The following is a 22,994-nucleotide window of genomic DNA, read 5'->3' as shown; positions in this document are numbered from 1 at the left end:
TCACACCGGCCTGGGAAACTCCGGTGGACAATGGAGCGGAGGAACGAGCGTACGAATGAAAAAGAAAATAAAGCGAGGGAGGACAGAGGGGAAAAATAGACTCATAATGAGAGAAAGGGATATTTAGGGCGAGAGGAGAAGAGGGGGAAAGAAAAGATGTTTCAGTGTTTGATGGGTGAAAGTCGATCGCTCAGGCAGTGACAGTCATATCTGAGCTTTTTTCCTTTATAGAAATGAGAAAAACACAGATGAATGAGGAGTTATGGAGAAGGAGAGGGACAGATTTATGTGTCAGTGGAAACCATATCTTTGTTTTTGTCGCGGAGAGGGGACGGAAGAAAGAAGCAGAAAGAAACGGTGGGAAAAAGACGAGATGGAGCGAAGAAGGAAGAGAGAAGAGGGGATAAAGAGAGAGAGGTCGACAGTCACAAGCGTCAGGCCTTAAACTGAAACCTGTCATGTGAACAGATTCGTTCTTACGTAGCACGAACGACTGATTTAAAAGAACATTCTTGTATTTAGATTTTTCACTTCCATAGGAACAAAATTCTCGAGTGGTCCAGATTTGTCGTACGAGTCCCGATGAGATATTCTGCTTTTGTTAACTGGGAAAAAAAACAACACAACAAACAGTCCAAGAATCAAACAAAATGATACAAACATCAGCTGAAATTAAAACAGATAAGTAAAATAAACGTAGATTTCATACTGTCGGGTATCAAACGTCGATATTTTAATAATCAATGAATTGTGAAAACAATCGGCAGATTAATCCACAGTGAAAACTGTTACCTGCAGCCTGAGGAAAAGACTTTCTACAGCAGGAAACTCAACAGTGTTTGGATGTGTGGGGACTAAAAACTAACCGATATGACTTTTTCAAGGCCGATACTGATGCTGATTATTAAAAAGACAAAGATATTGAAGACGGAAAAACGATATTTGGGACTAATATTTATTTGCAGTAGATTTTAGAACAACCAGTGAAGGAATTAACCTCAGAACAATTTACTCAAGTACTGTTCTTAAGTACAATTTTTCAGGTACTTTACTTGAGTATTTCCATTTTCTGCTACTACTTCTGCTACAGATTATTCAGAGTTTGACTGGTAACACGTCAAAATTAATAACCTATAGGTATTGTTGAAGGGACATTGTGTGAGAGGAAGCTGCATCAGAGCCGAAGCGGCACATTTTTAAATTAGTTTATTTTATCGGCAAACCGACAGAAAAATCACTGATACTGATAATCTGTCCATCCCTAGTTTAAACTGCTGGGACTATAAACATTGATCCTTTTAAACAGTTAAATATCAGTGAATGAAACATTTAAATCATGTGCGAGTCGTCAGTGAACTCAGAGAGGAGCTCGATGATGACGCTGAATATTATATTAAAGTTTCTTATCCGACAATGATCGTTGTCAAAAAAGTGAAACGGTCACTTCCTCTCTTCACACCTCCACTCCTGTCCTCCTCCTCTACCTCTCTCTCTCTCTCTCTCTCTGTGTAACGCTGCCTCTCTCGCCCTCCACATTTCTCTCTCCGCTCCCTCGTTCCCTCTCTCATCCATCTTCATCTCCCTCCATTAGTTTGAATTAGCAACCGTCTCTCTCTATTATTGCCTACTGAATTCCCTGCGCTCTGTGTGTGTGTGTGTGTGTGTGTGTGTGTGTGTGTGTGTGTGTGTGTGTGTGTGTGTGTGTGTGTGTGTGTGTGTGTGTGTGTGTGTGTGTGTGTGTGTGTGGATGACAGCTGGGCCTCATCCCCTCTGCCATTTACACCAGGGAAGAAAAGAAGTATAAACAGATGGGCAGATGTTCTCTCTCTCTCTCTCTCTCTCTCTAACACACTCACACACTCTCTCTCTCTCTCACACACTCACACACACACACACACACACACACCTCATCTTTTCCTTGGCCTCGTCCTCTTCTCTCCTCCTCCTCCATCACTTTTCTTTCCTCTCTAGCTTGTGTTGGATTCTTTCTATCTTCCTCCGTCTTCTCACAAACTTGCTCTTTTTTTTCCTCTCAACCCGCTCGAGATTAATTTAGTTTTAGTTTTAGAGTTTAATTCAAATCAAGTTGATAAAATATGGATCGTAAGTCTCTCGCTCGCCACAAGTTTAGACCCACATCTGTTCTTGACCATATGCCACCAGACTCGGGTTAACTTCTGCATCCAAACACAAATAAATTAAGTGTAATTAAGTATTTATCACTCAGGTTTTTAATAAATGTGGCGTGTGATTGTCTAAATATCCTCTCCTCTGTGTGTCCGTCTCTACCCAGGAGGGAGCGAGTGTTCCTGGGATAAAGAGCGTCTGACCAGCCCTCCTGCCGGACCTCACAGCGGAGGACCAGGAGGAGGTGGTGCAGGCGCACCAGGAGGAGCAGCAGCTGGAGGCGGAGGTGGAGGAGGAGGAGGCGGAGGAGGCGGGAGGGGGCCGGCCATCGGAGCTGTCAATCAACAACAACTCCAGCAGCAACAGCAGCTTCTGGCCAACAGTGAGTGTAATGATAGATGTACATCCACACAGACACACACTTAGACAAAATACATGGAGAGAGGACACACACACACATTCAGAGTGTGTGTGTGTTTAAAGGGGTGGCAATATTTGTTAATGTACGCCATTTAATCTGTCCCCATCTCCTGTATTAACACTCTGCCGGGATTAATCAGCACACACTCTACTAAATGACTCAATTTATCAACACCACACGCACACACACACACACACAATGTTACACACACTGCCACACGTATGCACAGACACGCAAACAAACAGACTCATGCTCGCTCTTTTATCTTATTGCAGAAGAAATGTCTACACACAAACACACACGCACGGCGGCGGGAGGCGACAAACACTCACATTGATTATTCTATCACTTCAGTCGTCACAACAACAGCAATCAGTGTTATTGTTTCATTGGAATGAAAGCAGCCGCTGCCATTTGTGTGTGTCTGTGTGTGTGTGTGTGTGTGTGTTAAACAGCTGAGGCGACTCGCTCCAGAGTGTACATCTTGTGGGAGCTCGGCTTTGAAAACGGGGGCTATTTTAAGGGCTGAGTTCAGAGGTGAAAGGTCACGGTTGTGCTTTTTAGGAGGTTCAGGGCGAGAGGATGAATTAAAGTTAATGGGACGTCCTCGCAGATGTTGCCGGTGAAGGGGAAAGGGGAAGGAGGGAGTACCAACACGGTAAAAATGGGGAAAAGAAACTAGGAATGAAAAAAGGTAAGAAAGGGAGGAGGAAGAGACCAGAAGACAGAAAAGATAAAAATAAAAAGACAGGAAAGAAAAACAATCAGGAAAAGAGAGAAAATGGAGGGAGTGTGAGAATGAATGAGAAAACAACAAAGAAAAATGGGGGAGAAAGACGGGATGAATTAAAGTTAATGGAACGCCCTCACAGATGTTGTTGTTGACGGGAAGAGGAGGGAAAGAAAGAACAAAAATTAAGTAGATAGAAAAATGTCGGGAGAGAGAAACTGGAATGAGTACTGAAATGGTAAGGTGGAGAGAAAAAGAGACAATGTCGAAACTATGGAAGAAAAAAGAAAGAAGAAAAACATTCAGGAAAAGAGAGAAAATGGAGGGTGTGCAGGACTGGAGAGAAAACAATTTGAGAAAGAAACTAGGAATGAAAAAAGGTAAGAAAGGGAGGAGGAAGAGACTGAAGCAAAAAAGAGGAACAGATATTGTAAGACAGCACAAAATAAAAAGACAGGAAGGAAAAACACATTCAGAATAAGAGAGAAAATGTATGGGAATGGAAAGACGGAGAAAAAAGGGCAAAACAAACAACGAAGAAAGGAAGGAGGAAGACATCAAAAGAAAAAAAGAAAGATATTGTAAGAGCAAAAATAAAAAGACGGGAAAGAAAAACTGAGGAAAAAGGGAAAGAAAAAAGGAAAGGATGGAAAACATGACCTCCTTTTCTTTCGCCTCATCACCCTTTAACCCTTCGCCCTCCATATTCTCCCCTCTTCCTTTCTTTCTCTCCCTCCTCCCTCTGCTTTGTCAACTTTTATTAGCGAGACATTTGACACTCGGATGACACCTCTGCCTCGCTCTTTCCTCAAGGTTAAGTTCAACACGAGTTCACAGACACAATAGCGTCGTCCTCTGTCCTTCTGCTCTCACAGAGGCTTCGTGTCACAGTTTATCCGACAGGAAGGTTTAAAAACCATAAAACGCGTTTTTTAAAAAGACGAGTCACTTCAGTCGTCGCTACCTGCGGGATGGAGCTCGTTGGCTGATCAGGACGAACATCAGCGGCCCAGAAGCATCCTGTCAGTATCAGTACTTCTTTGCAGGGAGTCTCGGGAACATGTGTTGAAAACAAACAACAAAACAATACAACAAGTGACAGATTCAATAGTAGTGACTGTCTGCACAATCAAGATGACTGATGGTTTGTCATGTGCTGCTGTTTGTTAGCAGCACAAAAGAAAAAATGTGGATGCCAGTGTGTTCATTCTATGAAGAGTACGTTTTTAAAAAAGGATGAAAAACGCTTCAGAAAAAACTACAATTATAATCAAAAGACATTCAATAACCAAAAAAAAGCTTTAGAAAGAGTGAAGCAGAGTGAAGCAGGAGGTTTGAGAGGATTAGAGCCACTGTATATAAAAAATAAAAAATAAATCATCATTTTTTTCTACTGACTTTTTGTTCACAACGCTGACTTTGGTCTCACAATTTTGACTTATTATTATTATAATAATTATTATTTTGACTGTCCTATTAAATTAATTGGCAACTATCTTAATAATCTATAAATCAGTTTGAGTATATTAAGAAAACAGAAGTCAGAACTCTGATTCCAGCTCGTTCAATGAGTATTTTCTGGTTTCTTACCTCCTCTATGAGAGTAAACTGAATATCTTATCTCCTATTTTTAATCAGAATATCAGGAATAATGTTTCCATTTACCTGCTGTTGAGCACAGTTGCAGTCGGCAAACCCCTCCCCAAATATCACAGATGTGTTTACACTGGGCTGAGATGGAAAGTCGGTGGATTGATACATGCAAAATGCGACAAAGTGAAATAAAACCAGAGAAACAGCTGATTAATGATGAGCTACATTAAGCTTGTGACTTCAACATCCACTGAAGCTTCCTCTAGAGATAAAACATGGCGGCAGAGCCCTCTTCTTCTGCAGTGGTTCAATGACTACTCAACTTCAGTTTAACTTCAGTTCACAGTAACATGCTGTTCCTCATCCACTCCCTCCTCTCTCCTCAGGGCTGGACCTGCCCTTCATGATGATGCCCCACCCTCTGCTGCCCATGGGGCTGCCTCCTGCATCTGTAGCCATGGCGATGTCACAGATGAACCACCTGAACACCATCGCCAACATGGCCGCTGCAGCCCAGCAGATACACACTCACGTACATCGCGCGCCTGTCATCAAGGTAAAACGCACACGCTTAAGAAGACCGGATTATTATACCGGATAATTTACTTGTTGCCGTGTCTCCAACATGGCAGTGTCTTCTCCGTAACCCACAGTAACCATAGTAAAGACCTCTAATGACTCAGAGTATGTGTTAGTTACACCTCACTGATTCATTCCTTCTCTCTGTGTGTTCAGGAGAGAGTGTGTGACAGTCCCTCTCTCTCTCCATCTGTTGATGAGGCCAACACTCCTCTGCAGTCGCAGCCCAGCAGCTCGGCCTCCAGCTCGCCCGAAAGACTCGGTACGTGCACGCCGACGACACGGCGCACACACACCGATATGACGAGGATAGAAAACAGAAATATGCGGTAGATTTTTTTGGACGCTTTAAAATGGATTTTTAAGCAAAAGTGTCACATTTTTAATGGTTTCAGTTTCCCAAATATGTTTATTTTTTTGTTTTGTTACTCATCTATAACAGCAGATTGAATATCTTTGACTTTTTGACTGCTGGTCTGACTGAACACTTGAAGACATCAGGAAACTGTGAAAGGCATTTCCTCCACTTTTGGACATTAATATAGACGATAATAGAGCCGCACCATGCTCAGTTTTTGGGGCTGATGTCATATATGTTAGATATTAGGAAGTAAAAGATAGCAATATCGATACATCAGCCAGTATACTCACATTTTTTGCAATGATCCCTCAAAAATGTGGATGCCAGTGTTAAAATTTTTAAGAAATATAAGTAATATAAATATGTTCAGACTTTTATTCACAATTCTGACTTTATTCTCAAAAGTCTATGAAAATATTTAACATTTTTTCTCAAATGTGGTTCAAATGACCCCAGTAGAGCTCGACCAACACTCTGTTTCTGGGGCTGATACTGATATATCGGCCGATATACAGATATTTTTGGCGACGATCCCTCAAATATATGTGGCTGAAGCAGAATATTTTACAATTAAACAACAAACTCTTTTGTCTAAAACGGCATCTCGCACTGGAACAGTAAACTTCCCTGGGAATATAATAATCATAAATGACCCTCAGCATCTTTTTCTGCATGTTGGTCATATATGCCGATACGATATATCAGGTTTTATTGGATAATGGAAAAACAAAGTTAGTCGTAGCTGGATTTCACAACACAACAACTGATCTGATGAAGACAGAAAACAAATACTGTCGATCCTTCTCAATTACAAATGCCCCCATCACCGGCATCACAAGCCATATCAGGTGATACGCATCTGATACTGACAGTTTATTTGTTTTGTTACAGCAGCAGCTAGAAGAGTGGCTAATTTAATGAGATGTCTATGAATTTGGGAAAGCTGAGAAATCACTGATTCGCTAGTTGCTAAATTTTTCAAGAAAAAAGTCACATTTTTTCTAAATATCGCCCGATAACAATCAAATACAATATCGATTAACTCACTTTACATGTAAATGTATCAAGATTAGATACTCGTATTTATGTTTACATGCACACACACATTTTTTGATCCTGTACAAACACACACGACTACAATCACACCATGCTCACGCACCAACACACTCGCTCACTGTGCTTTCTCTTTCAACAGGATTGGTGTCAGTTGATGCAGATGTTGCGTTGCCCAACCCGGCTGCACCCATCAAGAAAATAACAAAGGACAAAGGTTGGACCACACACACACCTTCCAACACACACACTCTCTCACAGAAAGGTATTCTCATAATGAACATAAACACTTTTGACTATTTACTGGTCGACAACAGAAGAGACACTCTCACACACACTTTGAGAAGTGAGGACAATCCATTACCCGTCTTAATCTAAACCTCCACCCATTTCTTTCTGACAACTGACAAATTGGTCGTCACTTAGGAGGGCTTTCCTCATCTACTGTATTTATACACACACACACAGACAGACTGAAAACGACTACACGGACACACAAACATAGAAACAGAAGCGTCAGGATGTTCTGCCCCCCCTATTGATCACCTGTCTCTGAGCTATCAATCAGAGGAGCGAGGGGAGGGTGAGACAGATAGATGGAGGGAGGGGGGGAGGCTAAGTGAAGGAGGCATGGCTAAAAGGGGTCACCAGGTCACACACTAAAAGCATGCGGGGCCTCTCCTTCCTCCATCGCACTCTGTGTTTTCCGTTCTTATAACACATTCTGTTTTCATCTCGTTCTGCCTCTCTCCATTCGTGCTCCTCTGCAGACATCAGCAGCAGCAGAGAGGACGCTGCCTTTAAAATCAATACAACAACAAAAAAAAAAAAAAAATCTGTTGCTGCGTCTCTGAGGAGCACGGATCTTAAAGAATAGAGAAAGAAATCGAGCTTCTCTGACCGGACGCGAGAGTCAAAGTGTCCAAATGTCAACGACTTCCACTTGAATTTAGAAAACGTGTTTCGTGTCTCACGACACTGACAAAAGCTTGAAGTGGGAGGTCACTGCAAAGAAAGAAATGCTGCTTACTGATGTATATGTTAGAGATATATTTTCCACCTTTACTGGACAGAGTGAGGTGAAGAGTCAGACAGGAAGAGAAAGGAGGGAGAGGGGTGAGACACGTAGCCTATGTTTGTGATAGTTTTTGATTTGCAAGTCAATGATAGTTGTCACTTGTGGTTTGTGACACGTCAGCTTCAGTCGTCTGCATGCAGGGTCATTTATTCTCGATAAATCCGATATTATAATGATTATTTGGACAACAGTATAATCTCTCTCGGTATCACAAAGTCCGTCACGATATGATCCAATTCAGAGGCTCCTGATCGATATTACACGACATCGTCTGCCCGTTTAACGGTCAGGTATAGAAGAAGTTGCCACCATTTTCTTATTTTTCTTAATTAACACAATTCATTTTAAATAACTGTAACTGGTCAGACGCAGTTAAGTTTACTTACTTGCATTTACTTTGGCAGTTAAATCAAAATACTGCAGCAGAGCGCTTCCATGTCGGCGAGAAACACAAGTCTGTCGAAGTCGAACGTGTGCAGGAGAGCTCGATTACTCTAGTGATCGATTAGTCGATCGAAAGGAAATTAATCGCTAACAATTTTGGGAATCGATTAGTTGTTTTTCCAGAAAAAAAGCCAAACATTTGCTGGTTCCAGCTTCTTAAATGTGAGGATTCGCTGACTTCTCTTTGTCACTTCTGACGGTAAATGAAGAGTCTTTGGGTTTCGGACAGAAGAAGCACTTTGTCAGTCGCAGCATTAGTCTGGAGTTGTGCAGGTTAATATCTGCTTCTCTAACATTCAGGTATTAAAGTCATGTTGATAACCAGGAAACTTTGAGAAGTGTTTACTGCCCATCTCCGGGGAAAACACCAGACAACAAAATGTTCTCTGCGGCCTCCGTCCATCTGGAAGGTATACTGGAGCAATTACTGCGGCAGAATTACATAATAAACTAAACCTGTGTTTGTGATAGAGAACGACCTTCCTGTGTCTCATATCCCCGGCCTGTGTTTTGACTGTCGTTTCCTGTTGTGCTGTAATCACACTCAAATCCAGAGTTTATTAAATATTTGAGGTTTTCTGGTGATCGCGGTGAATTGCACTGATAAATTCAACATGTCAAGTCACAAATACCCTAAAACGTCTGCCTCATGACCGTTTGCTTCAGAGAAAACTGCACTGAAGTTACCGTATAATTCGGAAACGTTACCACGTGTCCCTTTTCGCTCCTTTTTCAAAATAAAAGCACTAGATTGAGCTTTAGTGAAACATTGCTGTGACACCAAAACAAGTGTTCACCACTTCTGTTTTCCGTCCCTTCTCCTCCCTCCCTCCATGTTTGTAATCCTCTCCTCTTCTTTCCTTTTTAATCCCTTTAAAATGCTCCCTCTGTCCTCCCTCTTCGTACTCCTCCTCCTCCATTTTTTATTTTAGTTTTTCTACATCATCCTTTACTGAGCTCACCTTTCATCCCACTTATCCATTGCTCCTTCTCCCCCTCCCCTTGTTCTCCTTTCCCCCTTTTTTTAAAAAGCTTTGTCAACTCGTAAAGGGAAAGTGAGGGAAGGAAAATACGGAAAATAGGAAATAAAATGACGGTGGAAAGATGCAAATTTATAATTTTTGAGCTGAAGAAAAAGAAGGAATCTTTCTTCTAGAAAATTGAGTAATGTTTGTGGAAATCAGGAAGAGAAAGAAGGAAAAGATAGTCGAATAAAAAGAGACCGAGCGGCAGAGAGAGAAGGAAGTTGGGAAGAAGATGAAGATGAGGGAAAAACAAGTGCAGGAAAGGTGATGAAGAACGATACGAGAGAGAACGAGAGTAAAGGGATGTATGGATGAAGTGGCAGATAGGGGATAGAGATGGTGTGTGTGTGTGTGTGTGTGTGTGTGTGTGTGAGTTAGAGTGCATCTTAATCAGCGTTAATTTCACAGCAGAGTTAACCCAGTTGTCAGTGTGTTAGGCATTAAGGGCTGATCAGACACTGTGACGCACTCGCAATGAACACACACGCACACACACACGCACAAATCAAGGATGTCTTTAATCCCTGCCAATTAGTACCACACATGATTGTCTGAATACTAACGACCCCTACGCGTGTGTGTGTGTGGTGTAATTGATTTCTCCGATGCTGCTTCGTTGCCTTTTATACCTTAGTAAACATCAACATTTCATAAACTTCACTCGGCGCTCGTGACGACGCGTCGCTGACGGAAACACACACTCGGATCCGTGGAGTTTAACACGCGGTTAAAGGAGCAGTTCCACATTTCGAGGAGAAGATTGATTACTCGGGGTGTAACGATTATACAGTTTAAAATGTTGTCGTTTATTTCACGGCACTAAATAAAACCCATGAGCATTATTTAGGGGGAGTTTGACCTAATTTGTCCCCGCGACATCTTATGTTGGCTGTTGTTTTTAATAGCTGTGGTCTTTTGAAAACAAAAATAATCCAGTATAAAATAATTATTATATTCTAAGTAAATTCTGGGTTTTTTCGGCAGGTGGCAAAATCCAGAATAATACAATGAAATAAAAAGAAAGATAACTTTTCCCGTAGTTAAAGTTGTATCTTTTGTTGGCTGTTCCTCACAGATGAGTCTCCGCTGGGACAGGCCCTGCCCCCTGGCTTCCCTGCTCCGTTCCTATTCGCTGACGGCCTGTCGTCAGTGGAGACCCTGCTCACCAACATACAGGTAACTTCCTGTTTCTACTGTCCGTTACTAAAAACTGTTAATTAAAGGTATCTGTTTCTAACATGTTATAGATTAAATGATGAATCCGTTAATCTAACGATGGTGAAAATAAGGGTGAGCTGTGTCAGGAGACTTCAAAGCGAGCGTCTTGTTTCAGGGCCTGCTGAAGGTGGCGGTGGAGAACGCCCGGGTGCAGGACAAACAGATCCAGGCGGAGAAACGAGAGCTGAAGATGGAGCTGTATCGAGAACGAGAGATGAGGGAGAGCCTGGAACGACAGCTCACCTCCGAACTACAGAGCAGAGGTGCGACTTTAAATTCACGTGGCTTTCAGAACGATGATACGGAGAGAAACCTGATGGACTGAAAATAATCGTGTTTCCTCTTCAGCTTCCATCCAGAAGCGTCTGAAGAAGGAGAAGAAGGCCAAGAGGAAGCTGCAGGAGGCGCTGGAGTTCGAGTCGAAGAGGAGGGAGCGAGTGGAGGACGCTCTCAAACACTCGTCCTCGTCCTCCCCCTCTCCTGAGCCGCTGCACGCCGCCAACAACAACACCAAGAACGGTACGACGGACGGGATGTTTGTTGGCATGTTTTCTGTGCGTCCTCTTGCCCTCCTGTCTTTTATCTTCCAGCCTCATCTGTTTTCTTAAAGTCTTCTTCATTACTCGCCTGGTTTCCTTTCTTTTTACTTGTTTAAGTGTCCCTTTATAACTTGTTTTTCTCCTTTCTTGTTTGGTTCTTTTTCTAATCTGCACTTCCTGTTCTCCAGTTTTTATCTTTGTTTTTGTATCTTTCATTCTTTCTTTCTGTCTCGAAGCTTTTAGATTCTTTGTCACTGTCTTTGATTTAAATGTTTTCCCGATCGTTTCCTTCCTCCGTCTCACGGACATGATTTTCCAGCTTTGTGTTAACTCTGGCTAACACTTGTTGTCTCTGAGCTCTTGCTGACGACAGACTGCTAACAGGCCGCTGCTGTTTCTCTGTCAGCCTTCCATAAAATCAGTGTAATCAGCAGCAGCAGTAAACCTGCAGTTAATCTGTTGTGTAGCTTCACTACAAGTGAGCTCAAATAACCGGCGCACTTCACTTATATTGTAGATTATCGGACATTAGAGCTGCAATAATGATAATTAAGTTAATCTCCAACTATTTTGATAATCCATTCATCGGTTTCAGTTATTTTTAAGAAAAGAAGTCAAAATTCTCTGATTGCAGCTTCTGTAATGTGAATATTTCCTGGTTTCTTTCCTCCTCTGTGACAGTAAACTGAATATCTTTGTGTTGTGGACAGAACAAGACATTAGAGGACGTCATCTTGGGCTTTGGCAACACTGATGTGTCACAATTTTCCGACACTTTACAGCCCAAACACCTAATCGATTATTCAAGGAAATAATCAACAAATTAATCGGCATTTAAAATGGTTAAATGAAGCCAAAAAAAAAAGGTTCTAGCTCCTCAGATGTGAGGATTAAATGTTTTTTTTTAGTCTTGTGTGATAGGAAATCTACTATATTTGGGTTTTGTACAAAATTAGCAATTTGAAGAGAATTCAGTCATCATCTTCTCACCCCCATGCTGGTGGAAAGTTTCGTGGTCCAAGTCAACATGCAACACCGCTTGTTTTCTTACGGTGCACGGGTGTCTTGTGAAAAACCTTGTTGACTGAAACGTTGACATTTTTAAATAAATAAATTAATGCAGAGGTTAAAAAATATGTGCAGGAGTTACTATTTTCTTTGTAATAGAAGTTTCGTAGTCAAAACATTTCTGGAGCTTTACAACAATCCTCTTAAACAACTGAGGTAGATGGAGAGCCATACAGCTCGTCCGTCTCTGGAGGAGGACCCTAAATCCCAAATTGATTTGAAAAGATGTTATTTACACCCTTGACACGCTAGCGCTTTTATCTTAGCAGCTACACGGAAGATATCCACTTAAAAAAGGATGTAAAAAACATATTTTCAGATCAGTTTTTGGATCTCTGGGCTTCTGAAGACTCGTATTATGCTTGACGAGCTGTACGGAGACATTTTATGTTTGTCTTACTGTCTTTACGTTTTAAATCAACCCCCACAGCTTCGCCTGACTTTCTGTCAGCACGGGATGAGCAGATAATGAGTGAGTTTTCATTTTTCTGGTGAACTGCTCCTTTGAGTGATGAAGGGGAGAACACAGACATTTTGAAGCCACTGTTTAAATCTACAGGGATGTGTATTTTGGGTGCAGTATCAGTTTGGCAACCAACAGGGATCGCAAACAATAATACCAGACCTCGTTTTCCAAAACAACTCTTTGGCACAGTTTGGATTTTGTTGTGAGGAAGCAGCCAAATGTGTTTTTATTTCTGATACCAAAACCTTTTTTTTTTTTAGAGAGCAGTTAAAATGTTTTAACAATTAACATCAAGAGATCAGAAAAGTAAATAACATCCAAAAATATAATTCTCTGGACGAATCGCTGTGTTTGTGTCTCTGTTTTCTTTGTAAAGCCGGTTTGTTTTCGACCCGCTCGCAGTTACAAGGTGCTGTTTGTGTTTTATTGGCCGACCCACTGAGACTCTGTCTTGTCTTTGTGTTTCATACCAGACGCTGCTGTAGCCGAGGATAAACCTGAACTTAATGGAAACCAGCAAGACAACGGCGCTGTACAAGGTACCTGAGCGCACACACACAAACAAACAATAAAAAAATATCATAAAACACACACAGCCTCACAGCCAGAGACACACTCGAGCATGCAGAGTCATGCTGCTACGCACACACATGCCACATATTAACAGGTATGACACTGTACACGAGCATGTTCAAAGGCAGACACACACACACACACACACACACACACACACACACACACGTGGTGGGCACATGTGTGTGTTGGGGCCCAGGCTAGATTAGTGGAGACATTAAGCAGACGCAGAGACACTGTGGCCTCCCTTTGATGTGCACCTTATCAGACACACATGTGAGTGTGTGTTTGGAAATATTTCATTGAGTGTGTGTCAGTGTGTACAAGTGTGGATATGTGTGTGCGACGTGTGTGTGTGTGTGTGCGCTGAGGAGCAGTTTGAATTGTGGAGCTGGAGGACATTTTTAAAAAGTAGGACATGTTTTGGACAGTTCATATATCAAGGCTAGAGCTAACGATGATCGATTATTTTCACGATTTAACTGATTAGCTGTTATATCGGGGCTATAACATGTCAGAAAATGTTTCCCGAAGTCCAGGATGACGTCCTCAAATGTCTCGTTCTGTCCACAACAGCAAAAACATTCAGTTTACTGTCAGAGGAGGAAAAAAAACAGACAATATTCACATTCAAGAAGCTGGAATCAAGAATTGTGACTTTATCTTTTAAAGAAAAAACAGATTTTACTGGGATTTTTAAATGGCAGGAGAATTTTGGAGCATGATGCCGTGCTACTTTTGTAAAATGTTACTTTTTGAAAGTTTAGACGATGCAGAAGTTCAGGAAAACAAGTGTAATCTGCAAAGTAGAGACATATTGTGCGAGTGAAAACGTTAGAGTACAATATGGAAAGAAAAGAGAGTCTTTGCAAAATGGTCCAATATATCCTCCGATATTTATTTAACGCTAGCTGTCATCTGTTGTGTCACATCACTTTTGCGGTGGCACACTCATTAGCTGCCGGCTCGTGACGTCCCTGCCACCGCTTTGTACGGCTACGTTAGCACTGATAAATTATTATCATTGAGTAGGTGGTTGCATAGCAGGTTACTACTTCCAGTTAGTTCTTCTTCATGTGAAATATGCTCATTAAAAGAAAACCCTAGGGTGATGGCGATGATGAGGACACCCAAATCAAGGACATTTTTGGGAAAATGAGAAAACTTTTCCGGGGACTCTTTTTTGGAGAGCGAGTACAGTTTAGAAAATTGTACGAATTTGTCCGCATTTTCCAAAATTTGACCAAGTGAAGACATTTTCAGAAAGTGCAGAAAACATAGTCCAGTCGTTATTTCCTGAAAAGCTTGTCTTGAGGGTGAAGCCTCGACGGTGTAGCTTTATGTCGGAGTCGTGGACCTGTGAATGCATTATGCCAATGAGGGTCCTCACAAGTACAGTACTGACGCGTGTGTGTTAGTATGCATGTGTCGTCCTCTTTCCACCAGCTGTGCTCAGTCCTCCCTGACATTGAAAACCTTCACTTGAAACTCTGCGTGTGTATAAATGAATATCTACGGGAGTGTGTGTGTGTGTGTGTGTGTGTGCAGTCTGTACCTGTAGTTGTGCATTTTGCTGTGTGTGTGTGTGTGTGTGTGTGTTTGATCCACACTCTGGTGAGACAGGGAACTCTAATTAGCTCTCTCTCCTCTTTAGACCCCTTTTAGATCCCCTCTCTTCTGCAAGCCAAGCACTCCAACACACACACACACACACACACACACACACACACACACACACACACACACACACACCCACCTGATTTCATTAATGTTGATTGGCCCAGTAGGACCCCTTTGCTGCCTTGCTAACACACACACACACACACACACATTGACAAACACACACTCATCCCTCCTGCCATAAAAGCATTTTGCACCTACGGTAGTTTACTCACACACACACACAAACACACACACACACAGACACACACACACACCTCTCCCCTGCCTCTCTCACCTTCCACACTCTTAATTAACGAGTGAGGAGAAAACTGCTGAATACAAAGAAAGACATCGCATTACAATCAGAAAGAGAGGGAGAGGAAGAAGGGAGGGAGGGAGGAAAAAAATGAGGAGCAGGGGAGAGAGTGAGAGACACTGAGAGAGAGAGGGAGAGAGAGAGGGTTAAAGATCGGTTTCTCTCGGTTGTTTAAAGACTAATTGGCCGTACAAAACATAGAAGAGATGGAGGAAGATGAGAGAGGAATAAAGAAAGTGAAGATGAAGAGAGGTGGGAGAAGAGGGAGGAAGAGGAGGTGTAGGGCGGACTGAAGGAAGATGAGGGATGTTGATAAGAAAAATAAGTCTTGAGAGAAAGATGGAGGGAATGAAATTGGAAAAGGAAAAAGAATGAAAGTGGGATGTAAGAAGGATGGAAAGGAGGTGGAAACGAAGGGATGACACGGGAGGAGGCAGAGCAAAGAGGGAGATGAGAAGAAAGGAAGGACGAGGAGGAGAGGAAACAGGGATGAGAAGGGGACTAAAAAGGGAAAGAGCAAAGAAAAGGATGAGGAGGAGTGGGAAGAAAGGGTGGAGGACAGGAGGGAAGGAATGAAGGACAGAAAAGACAAGTGAAATATAAAGAGAGGTGGAGGAGAGGAAAGATGAAATAAGATGAAAAGAGGGAGATGAGAAGAAAGGAGGAATGGGGAGGTCACAAGGGGTAAAAAAGAAAAGGATGAGGAAGAGAAGGTCTCGCATAGAGGAGAAAAAGGGGCAAGAAGGGGAAGAAATAGGGATGAGAAAATGGAAAGAGGAACGGAGGACAGGAAGGAGGGAATGAAAATGGAGAAGAGAGGAAAGGAGAAAAAGAAAGTGAGATGTATGTTGGGAGAAAGGAGAACAGGTGGAGAAGAAGGTATGAAACCGGAGAATGAAAGAGAAAGATGAGAAAAAAAGGGAAGCGGGCGAATGAGGATGAGAAAGGATGAGGGGAAGACGGGATAGAGAGAGAACAGAGGTGGAGGAAGGAAAGGGAGGAGAAGGAGAAAGGATGAGGAGAAGAGCTGGACGGGAAGAAGACGAGGAGAAAAAGTGTTGTGAATATGAGGTGGAGAGGAGTCAGAAAAGAAAAGGGAGGAGGGGAGCACGAGAGAGTGAAGGGGAAAAAGATGAGGTGGAGACACAGGAGGAAGACGAGGAGAAAACAGGGGTGAGGAAAGGAAAAAAAGAGGAGTAGAAAAGGATGAGGAGCAAAGGGAAAAGACGGAGGAAGCTGGAGGAAAGGAAAGATGGAGAGGAGTCAGAAAAAAGAAGGGAGGAACTGTGGAGGATCACAGAGGAGAGAAAAGGTGATGGGGGAGAAAGTGGGAGGAAAAGAGGGCAAAGGGGAAAAGAAGAGGATGAGGAGGAGAAAGAAGGAAATAAGAGGGACAAGTGTTGAGAGGAGGAGGGGAAGAAAGGGGGATGAGAAGACTAAAAAAGGGGAAGAGGAAAGAAAAGATTGGCAAGAAAGAAGGTGGAGGTGAGGACTGAAGGAGAAGAAAAGGAATAAGGAGGAGGAAAAGAAAGAGGGCAACAAGGAAAAAGAGGGAAAAGAAATGCCAGTGCACAAGAGGAAAGGAAAGAAAGGGATGTATGGGATAGGAGGAGGAAAAGGAGGACAGGAGAAAGAGGGAGGAGGAGGAGGAGGAGTGTGCAGAGTCCTCTGGAGGAAGTTGAAAAATGTGACCTTGTTCCAAGACCTGGTGACATTTCCTCCACCCAGCTGATAGACTTTTAACAAGGCAGGTCAGTGTCATTTTTAACCAGGACAGGAAGCGCACGCACACGCACGCACGCACGCACACACACACACACAGGCTGGAGGTGTACTTTATGGTGACAGATAGAGGTGAGGGGGGAGGAAACAGGGTTGCCAGGTCAGAATGGTGACAAAGAAGGTAAAGAAGAAGAAGAAAACAGGAAAGATGAGCCGACAGAAGTGAAGCTAATTGTTTCAGTTGTTATCTTCTCTGGTTTCAGCCTCTCACATGTGAATATTTGCTGTATACTGTTGAAAGTGTCACGTCTTTTGGTTTTGGACTGTTGGGCGGACAGAAATAAATAACCTTTTGTAGACGAGCCAATTAATAGATTCATTAAAAACATGTATTTTTCATATCCAGGGCTTTGTTTCCGTGTTTTCACTTTTTTTTTCACCACCATCTTAAAGAGAAGGTAAACTGTCCTGAAATCAAAGGGCTGTTTCTTTACTTTGTCATCTTTAAATGTTACAGTATATTTTTAAATAACAACTAAAGTACTTTTACCTACAAACTGTACTTAGTTTAGTACTTCAGTACACGTGTTTACTGTAAAATGCTCATTAGCTCCTGATGTTAGCTGTAAGCTACTAGTTGCCTTAGCTTTTAGCTCAATTAGCTCCTTTAGCTGTTAGATCCATTAGCTTAGATGTCAGCTATTAGCTCTGATAGCTGTTAGCTCTCTTAGCCAAACACACCACCAGAGACTCTGCCGGCAACTGTCTAGCTATGTTAGCTTTTAGCTCGATTAGCTCTTTTAGCTGTTAGATCTATTAGCTCTGATAGCTGTTAGCTGTTAGCTCTCTTACCCAATCACACCACCAGACTCTGTTTCGCACTGTTGGCTCTATTGACTCCTGTCGTAAGCTGTAAGCTATTAGGTCTGTTAGCTGTTAGCTCCCTTAAACAAACACACCACAGGTACCTGCAGACCACTTTCTAGCTCTGTTAGCTCTATTAGCCCCTGTCATTAGCTGTTAGCTGCACCAGATTTTAGCCACATTAGCTCTGTTAGTTCTGTTACCTCCTTTATATGTAAGCTATTACCTCTTAAAGCTGTTAGCTCCATTAGCTCCCGTCGCCAAACACAGCATAGGACTCTGCTGCCCACTGCCTGCTAACAGCTAACTAGCTCTCCTCCTGCTGATTTCAACATGAGAAGATGTTTGTCATTTGCTACATACAAACATACCTTTCGTCCAGGGAAGATCTCTGTTCATACCGAAGACATCTTCTGTTTTCCCTGCGATGATGGGACGCCATCAGTCTGGACCCCCTGTGCACATCAGTGATGAAAGTAATCATTAGTTGTGGCCTTAATTACCAGACAGACAACAAACATGCAGCTGTAAAGTTACAGATTTAAGTTTTAAGGACAGCGCTGGAGGATCAGAGCTGAGACTTTTTTTTAAGTTGCAGGACAGTTTTTTAAGCACCGGGCCAAACCTGCCGCCTAAAGGAGAAAAAGAAAGGACAGGAGAGGACAGAGAGAAGAATGGGTCGGGATAAAAATAATATGAGAGTAACAGATAGAGGACAGAAGGGAGCAGAGGGGAGGTGAGGAGGAGGAGGAGGAGGAGGAGGGGATGCATGTAGAATAGAGGGATGAAAGAGGAGGAGAGGAGGGGGTCTGAGTGGATCGTGGAGTGATAAAAATAGGGAAGGGCAGGAGATGAGAGGGATGAAAAGGAGGGAAGGCAGGGAATATGAAGGAGGAAACCAGGGGCGAGCACAAGATGAAAGAGAAAATTTAAGAAAGTTTTTTTTTTTTTCTTTTTTTTTTTCACTCCAACACGGAGAACCTGTTTCATATCCAAAAAAAACAAAGAATGATGAATAGAAGACAAAAACGAGAGGGTGAGATGATGACAAAGGGCAGAGGAGGAGGAGGAGGAGGAGGAGGAGGAGGAGGAGGAGTAAAAAGTGGTGGAGGGCAGGAGGAGAAAGAGGTGCAGGATGGAAAGAGGAGAAAGAGGAGGGAGGGCAGGTTTATGGTTGCTGTTATGCAGAAATGTAAACACTTTGCAACGTTCGCAGAAAACAATGACACCGCGGGGAGAGGAAGGTGTGCATGTGAGTGTGTTTCTGTTGTGTGTTCGTCGTGTGTGTGTGTGTGTGCACGTGCTCCTGTGTGGGTGGGTGCAGCAACAGCACTACGGGGAGCGGAAGGAGAACGACGGAGGTGAAATGAGCGAGCGAGAGAGAGAGAGAGAGAGAGAGCCGACCCTGGCAAAATTGGAGATATGAGATTTCTATCACAAACGGATGCTGCGTAAAGGGAGAACAAGATGCAACACTTTGAGCTAAAAACCACGTCCTGCTTTAATAATCATGACCGGAGCATGAAGTTTGTGCACAGATGTGGCTCGTTAGATTTGTGTGTTTTTAAAAGTTTCACCAGCGGAGCGACAACAGTTTGACATTTCTTACAGTGAAGATAAAATTGCCACCCTCCTAGCTTTACCCTGTGGTTTTTACCGTGGCTACTGTTCAAATGAAAAACAATCGCAAGAGTCCCAACTTGAGCTCAAGTGTTGAGGATGAGCTCAGGAGTCTGGCGTTCTGGATCTCCTGCCACGTGGCAGCAGGGTGAACAGGCTGGGTGTTCACTTGTATTATCTCTTTATCGATATTACAGTTAAAATATTACTTTCTTTTCTTATTATATTAGCCAACATGGCTATTGCTAACAGCATGGCTGCTGTCCAAAGCAAAAAAACAACCATAAGAATCCCAATTTGACCTAGAAATCCTGATGTCAGAGCTTTGAAAGGCAGTTAGACACTTGGTTGTGTTAATAAGTAGACAGGTTTTGTTTCTGAGCTACTCTACCTTCTTTAAAAGCGTCTCAGGTCACGGTGGTGAGACGAGACACGTGTCAAAGTCTGTTCCCCAGCTGATACAACACCAGTTCACTCCATCAAGTGAACGCCCGTCTGTTCACTCGTGTTTAACCTCTGGTTCTGTCACCCTCCCTCTTTGCCTCTTTGGTTGAAACGCTGAAACATCTGCAACTATTTTGATAATTGATCAAATGTTTGAAGTTATTTTTAAAACAGAAATATCCCAAATTCACTAATTTCAGCTTCTCGAATGTGAAAAACTTGCCAGTTTTTCTTGTTCTGGAAAAAAACTAAACAAAACAACAACTGATATGACAACTTTTGACATTTTTTTTAGGCATTTTGTGGACAAAAATAATCTTCTGATTATTTTCACACAAACTAGAATGGTACTTAGTAGAGCGCATACCTCCGGCGTGATCCAACAGTCTCCTTTTGTACTCACTCATAGATACCAGCCACCTAAATATGCCAGATTGTTTTAGTCCAAGATCCAAAAGTGTATCACACAATGTTAAAAACGGTAACCTGTAAAACTGCTGAAAAACCAACCGACAAACCAACACGGATGAAAAGTGATGTCTTCAAATTGCTTCTTTTGTCCAACCAACAGTCCAAACCCAAAACTCTTCATTATATATCATAAATTAGCACAAAAAAAAGCAGCAAACCAGACGATATTCGACGTTTCTGTTTTAAAAATGACCAAAACGATTAATCGATTATAGAAATGTTGTCCATTTTCCGTATGCTTTGTTTACGTACTGAATCCCGTGTCTTTATTTTTTTACCCAGAATCCCGGGCGTTCCTGAAGACCCCCATGATGTTCTAGAAAGAGGGACTCCGCCTCCTGAAGCCCCGCCCCTTCTCACCTTTGCCCCGCCCCCTCCTGCACAGAAGAACTCCACCAGCCCAGTTTCCACAGCAATCACAATGAAACAATGAGACTACTCGGAGACCGGCCCCCTCGTCTGGACTCACCGGGGGCGAGGGGGTCGTCTCTCTACTTCTTTCTTCTATTTCTTCTTTTTAGACAAACTTCACTCCATTCATTCCTCTTTTTCTCTCCCTGCACCGGGAACTTCTCCCATCCCTCGTCTGTTTCGAGAAACTGAACAATAAAAATCATTCCCGAGGGGGGAGAAGTCACCACGAAGCAGGAAGGGACCAGATTTGGGAAAAAAGGATCAACTTGTTTGGACGTCACGTGGGAACAACGGATCGATCTGATTGGAGAATTTACTTCAAGACTTTTTGAACGGTCCGATGACACGACGGCGTGACAAGACGAGAAGGGTTCGACGAAGAGACTACACGTTCTTATTTACGGGAAGAAAAAAGGCTCGAGCCCCCTCTGGATTTGACGCGACTTCAGTCATTGGCTGGCGGTCAACACCCTCTGATTGGACGGTAATCAGCTGATCGGAGGAGCTCAGGACTGGAGGAAGAGGGGTTTAGAAAAAAAAAAAGAAGTGGACAAAAATATTGGAAAGGGAAAAAAACTGAAGAGGAAAACAACTTGGGAGGCTATTTCTGTCTCTCGTGTTTCATTCATTTTTGTTTTCCGTACAGGGACTGAAAAAAAATGCATGGGAAAACTTTTCTTATGTTGTCATTTGGCTTATTTTATCCTCCGTACACTCCTCACCTCCAAGTCTCTTTCTCGTCCTCCTCCTCCTACTCTCTTCCTCGTTTTTGCCTCTGTTTTCTTTCTCTTTTCTATAAATCAGCTCCTCTTCCTCTTATATCTTCTCACTTTCCCTCGCTTCTCCTATGACTTTGTTTTCCTTTGTTTTCTCTCTTTCTGTAAGGAGGCATTATTCTGAAAATGTTGGATGCAGCTTTTCAATGTATGAAGTATTTTCTATCACCCTTAACCTGTGAAATCAGTTTCTCAAATGATGCAAAAGTACAAAAAAAACACAAAAAAACAACCCTTTTTTTATTACAACGGAGTGATTTTTAGACACGATATTATATCCTAAAAGGTACGTTGAATTCTCTTCCTCGTCTTTGGACCTTTTCACCTTTTGACCCCTGTTCCCCCGTGACCAGGAAGTAGTAGTCAAGTTTCTCGGGTTTGTCAAAGTAAAGATGGGGGGCGCTTGATTTGTCTGTTTTTAAACTGACCTCGATGTAAACTTTCCAAAAATAATTTAAACTTTGATTCCTTTTTGGTTGAATTTGTTAACTTCCAAACCCCCGACCGCCCTCCTCGAAGTGACGAAGAGACCTCCAGGTGTGGAAATCAAGCGCTCCTCAGCTCCATCAAACACAAGAAACGTTCTCCTCCCCCGACTTTCTGACCTACTACAGAGTGCAGACTGTTGTGTTGCAGTTTTGTTTATTCCACTGCGTGTTTTATTTGTTTGTTTATTTGTTGATTACTATTTGAAATGTGTACGGGAGGGTTCAGGGCGGGTGGGGCCGGGGGTGGGTGGGATTTGGGGGTTAAAGGGGTATTCCGTGTAGATAGATAAACGACATTCAAAGTTTTCTTGTTTTTGTTTTATTATTTGTTTCTCCTGATGATCTCTCAGTCTGTCACTGTTCTCTGGGTTTGAGCTGACTGCAAATATACAGTATTATAATGACTGCTGTCTGCTGGTGTTTTACACACACACACACACACACACACACACACACACACACACACACACACACACACACACACACACACACACACACACACGCCATTTTCAAATTAATCTGATGAGATACTTTTTTGTTTGTAGAAAAATCAGACATTCCCGGTGGAAATTTCAATCAAGTGTAAATGAAATACAGATTGTTTAAATCTACAAAGACACCCAAAGCAATCTGTTGAAGACATACCTGTAAGATTTTAACATTTCTGACTTTGTCGCCATCTGCTGATGGTATTAAAAACGTACAGCATGGAAACACCTCCAGAGGTTGGAACCAAACACTCTTATAGTCCTTTTTGACCAAAACGTTACAGAAAACAATGAAACCGGGTGAACTAAAGTCAAACACTCGGACTAGAAGTCCATTTTAAACACTCCTGCCTCCACCACATCTAAAGCCCAGTGAAGATGAGCCAGATTAGACTGACGACGGATGAAAAACACACATTTTCCATGTGACCAACAATGAATGACTCAGCTGAGG

General features: G+C 42.5%; 1 protein-coding gene across 1 annotated transcript in view; it reads left to right on the top strand.

Annotated features, from left to right (window-relative positions):
• Nucleotides 1–22,265, top strand: part of dachb (dachshund b) — an 85,526-nt gene extending 63,261 nt beyond the window's left edge. The window contains exons 4-12 of the mRNA XM_073474432.1: nt 2,294–2,509; nt 5,258–5,427; nt 5,607–5,712; nt 7,007–7,081; nt 10,487–10,587; nt 10,745–10,892; nt 10,978–11,148; nt 13,176–13,241; nt 20,657–22,265. Of these exons, the coding sequence (XP_073330533.1) occupies nt 2,294–2,509; nt 5,258–5,427; nt 5,607–5,712; nt 7,007–7,081; nt 10,487–10,587; nt 10,745–10,892; nt 10,978–11,148; nt 13,176–13,241; nt 20,657–20,694 (1,091 nt within the window). The 3' untranslated portion in view covers nt 20,695–22,265. The remainder of the gene's footprint in view (nt 1–2,293; nt 2,510–5,257; nt 5,428–5,606; nt 5,713–7,006; nt 7,082–10,486; nt 10,588–10,744; nt 10,893–10,977; nt 11,149–13,175; nt 13,242–20,656) is intronic.
• The last annotated feature ends 729 nt before the right edge of the window (nt 22,266–22,994 follow it).

This window comes from Pagrus major, chromosome 10 (assembly GCF_040436345.1).
Source record: "Pagrus major chromosome 10, Pma_NU_1.0".
NCBI classification, from domain to species: Eukaryota; Metazoa; Chordata; class Actinopteri; order Spariformes; family Sparidae; genus Pagrus; species Pagrus major.
Note: the sequence above shows the minus strand (reverse complement) of the source record. Positions and strands in the feature narration are given on the sequence as shown.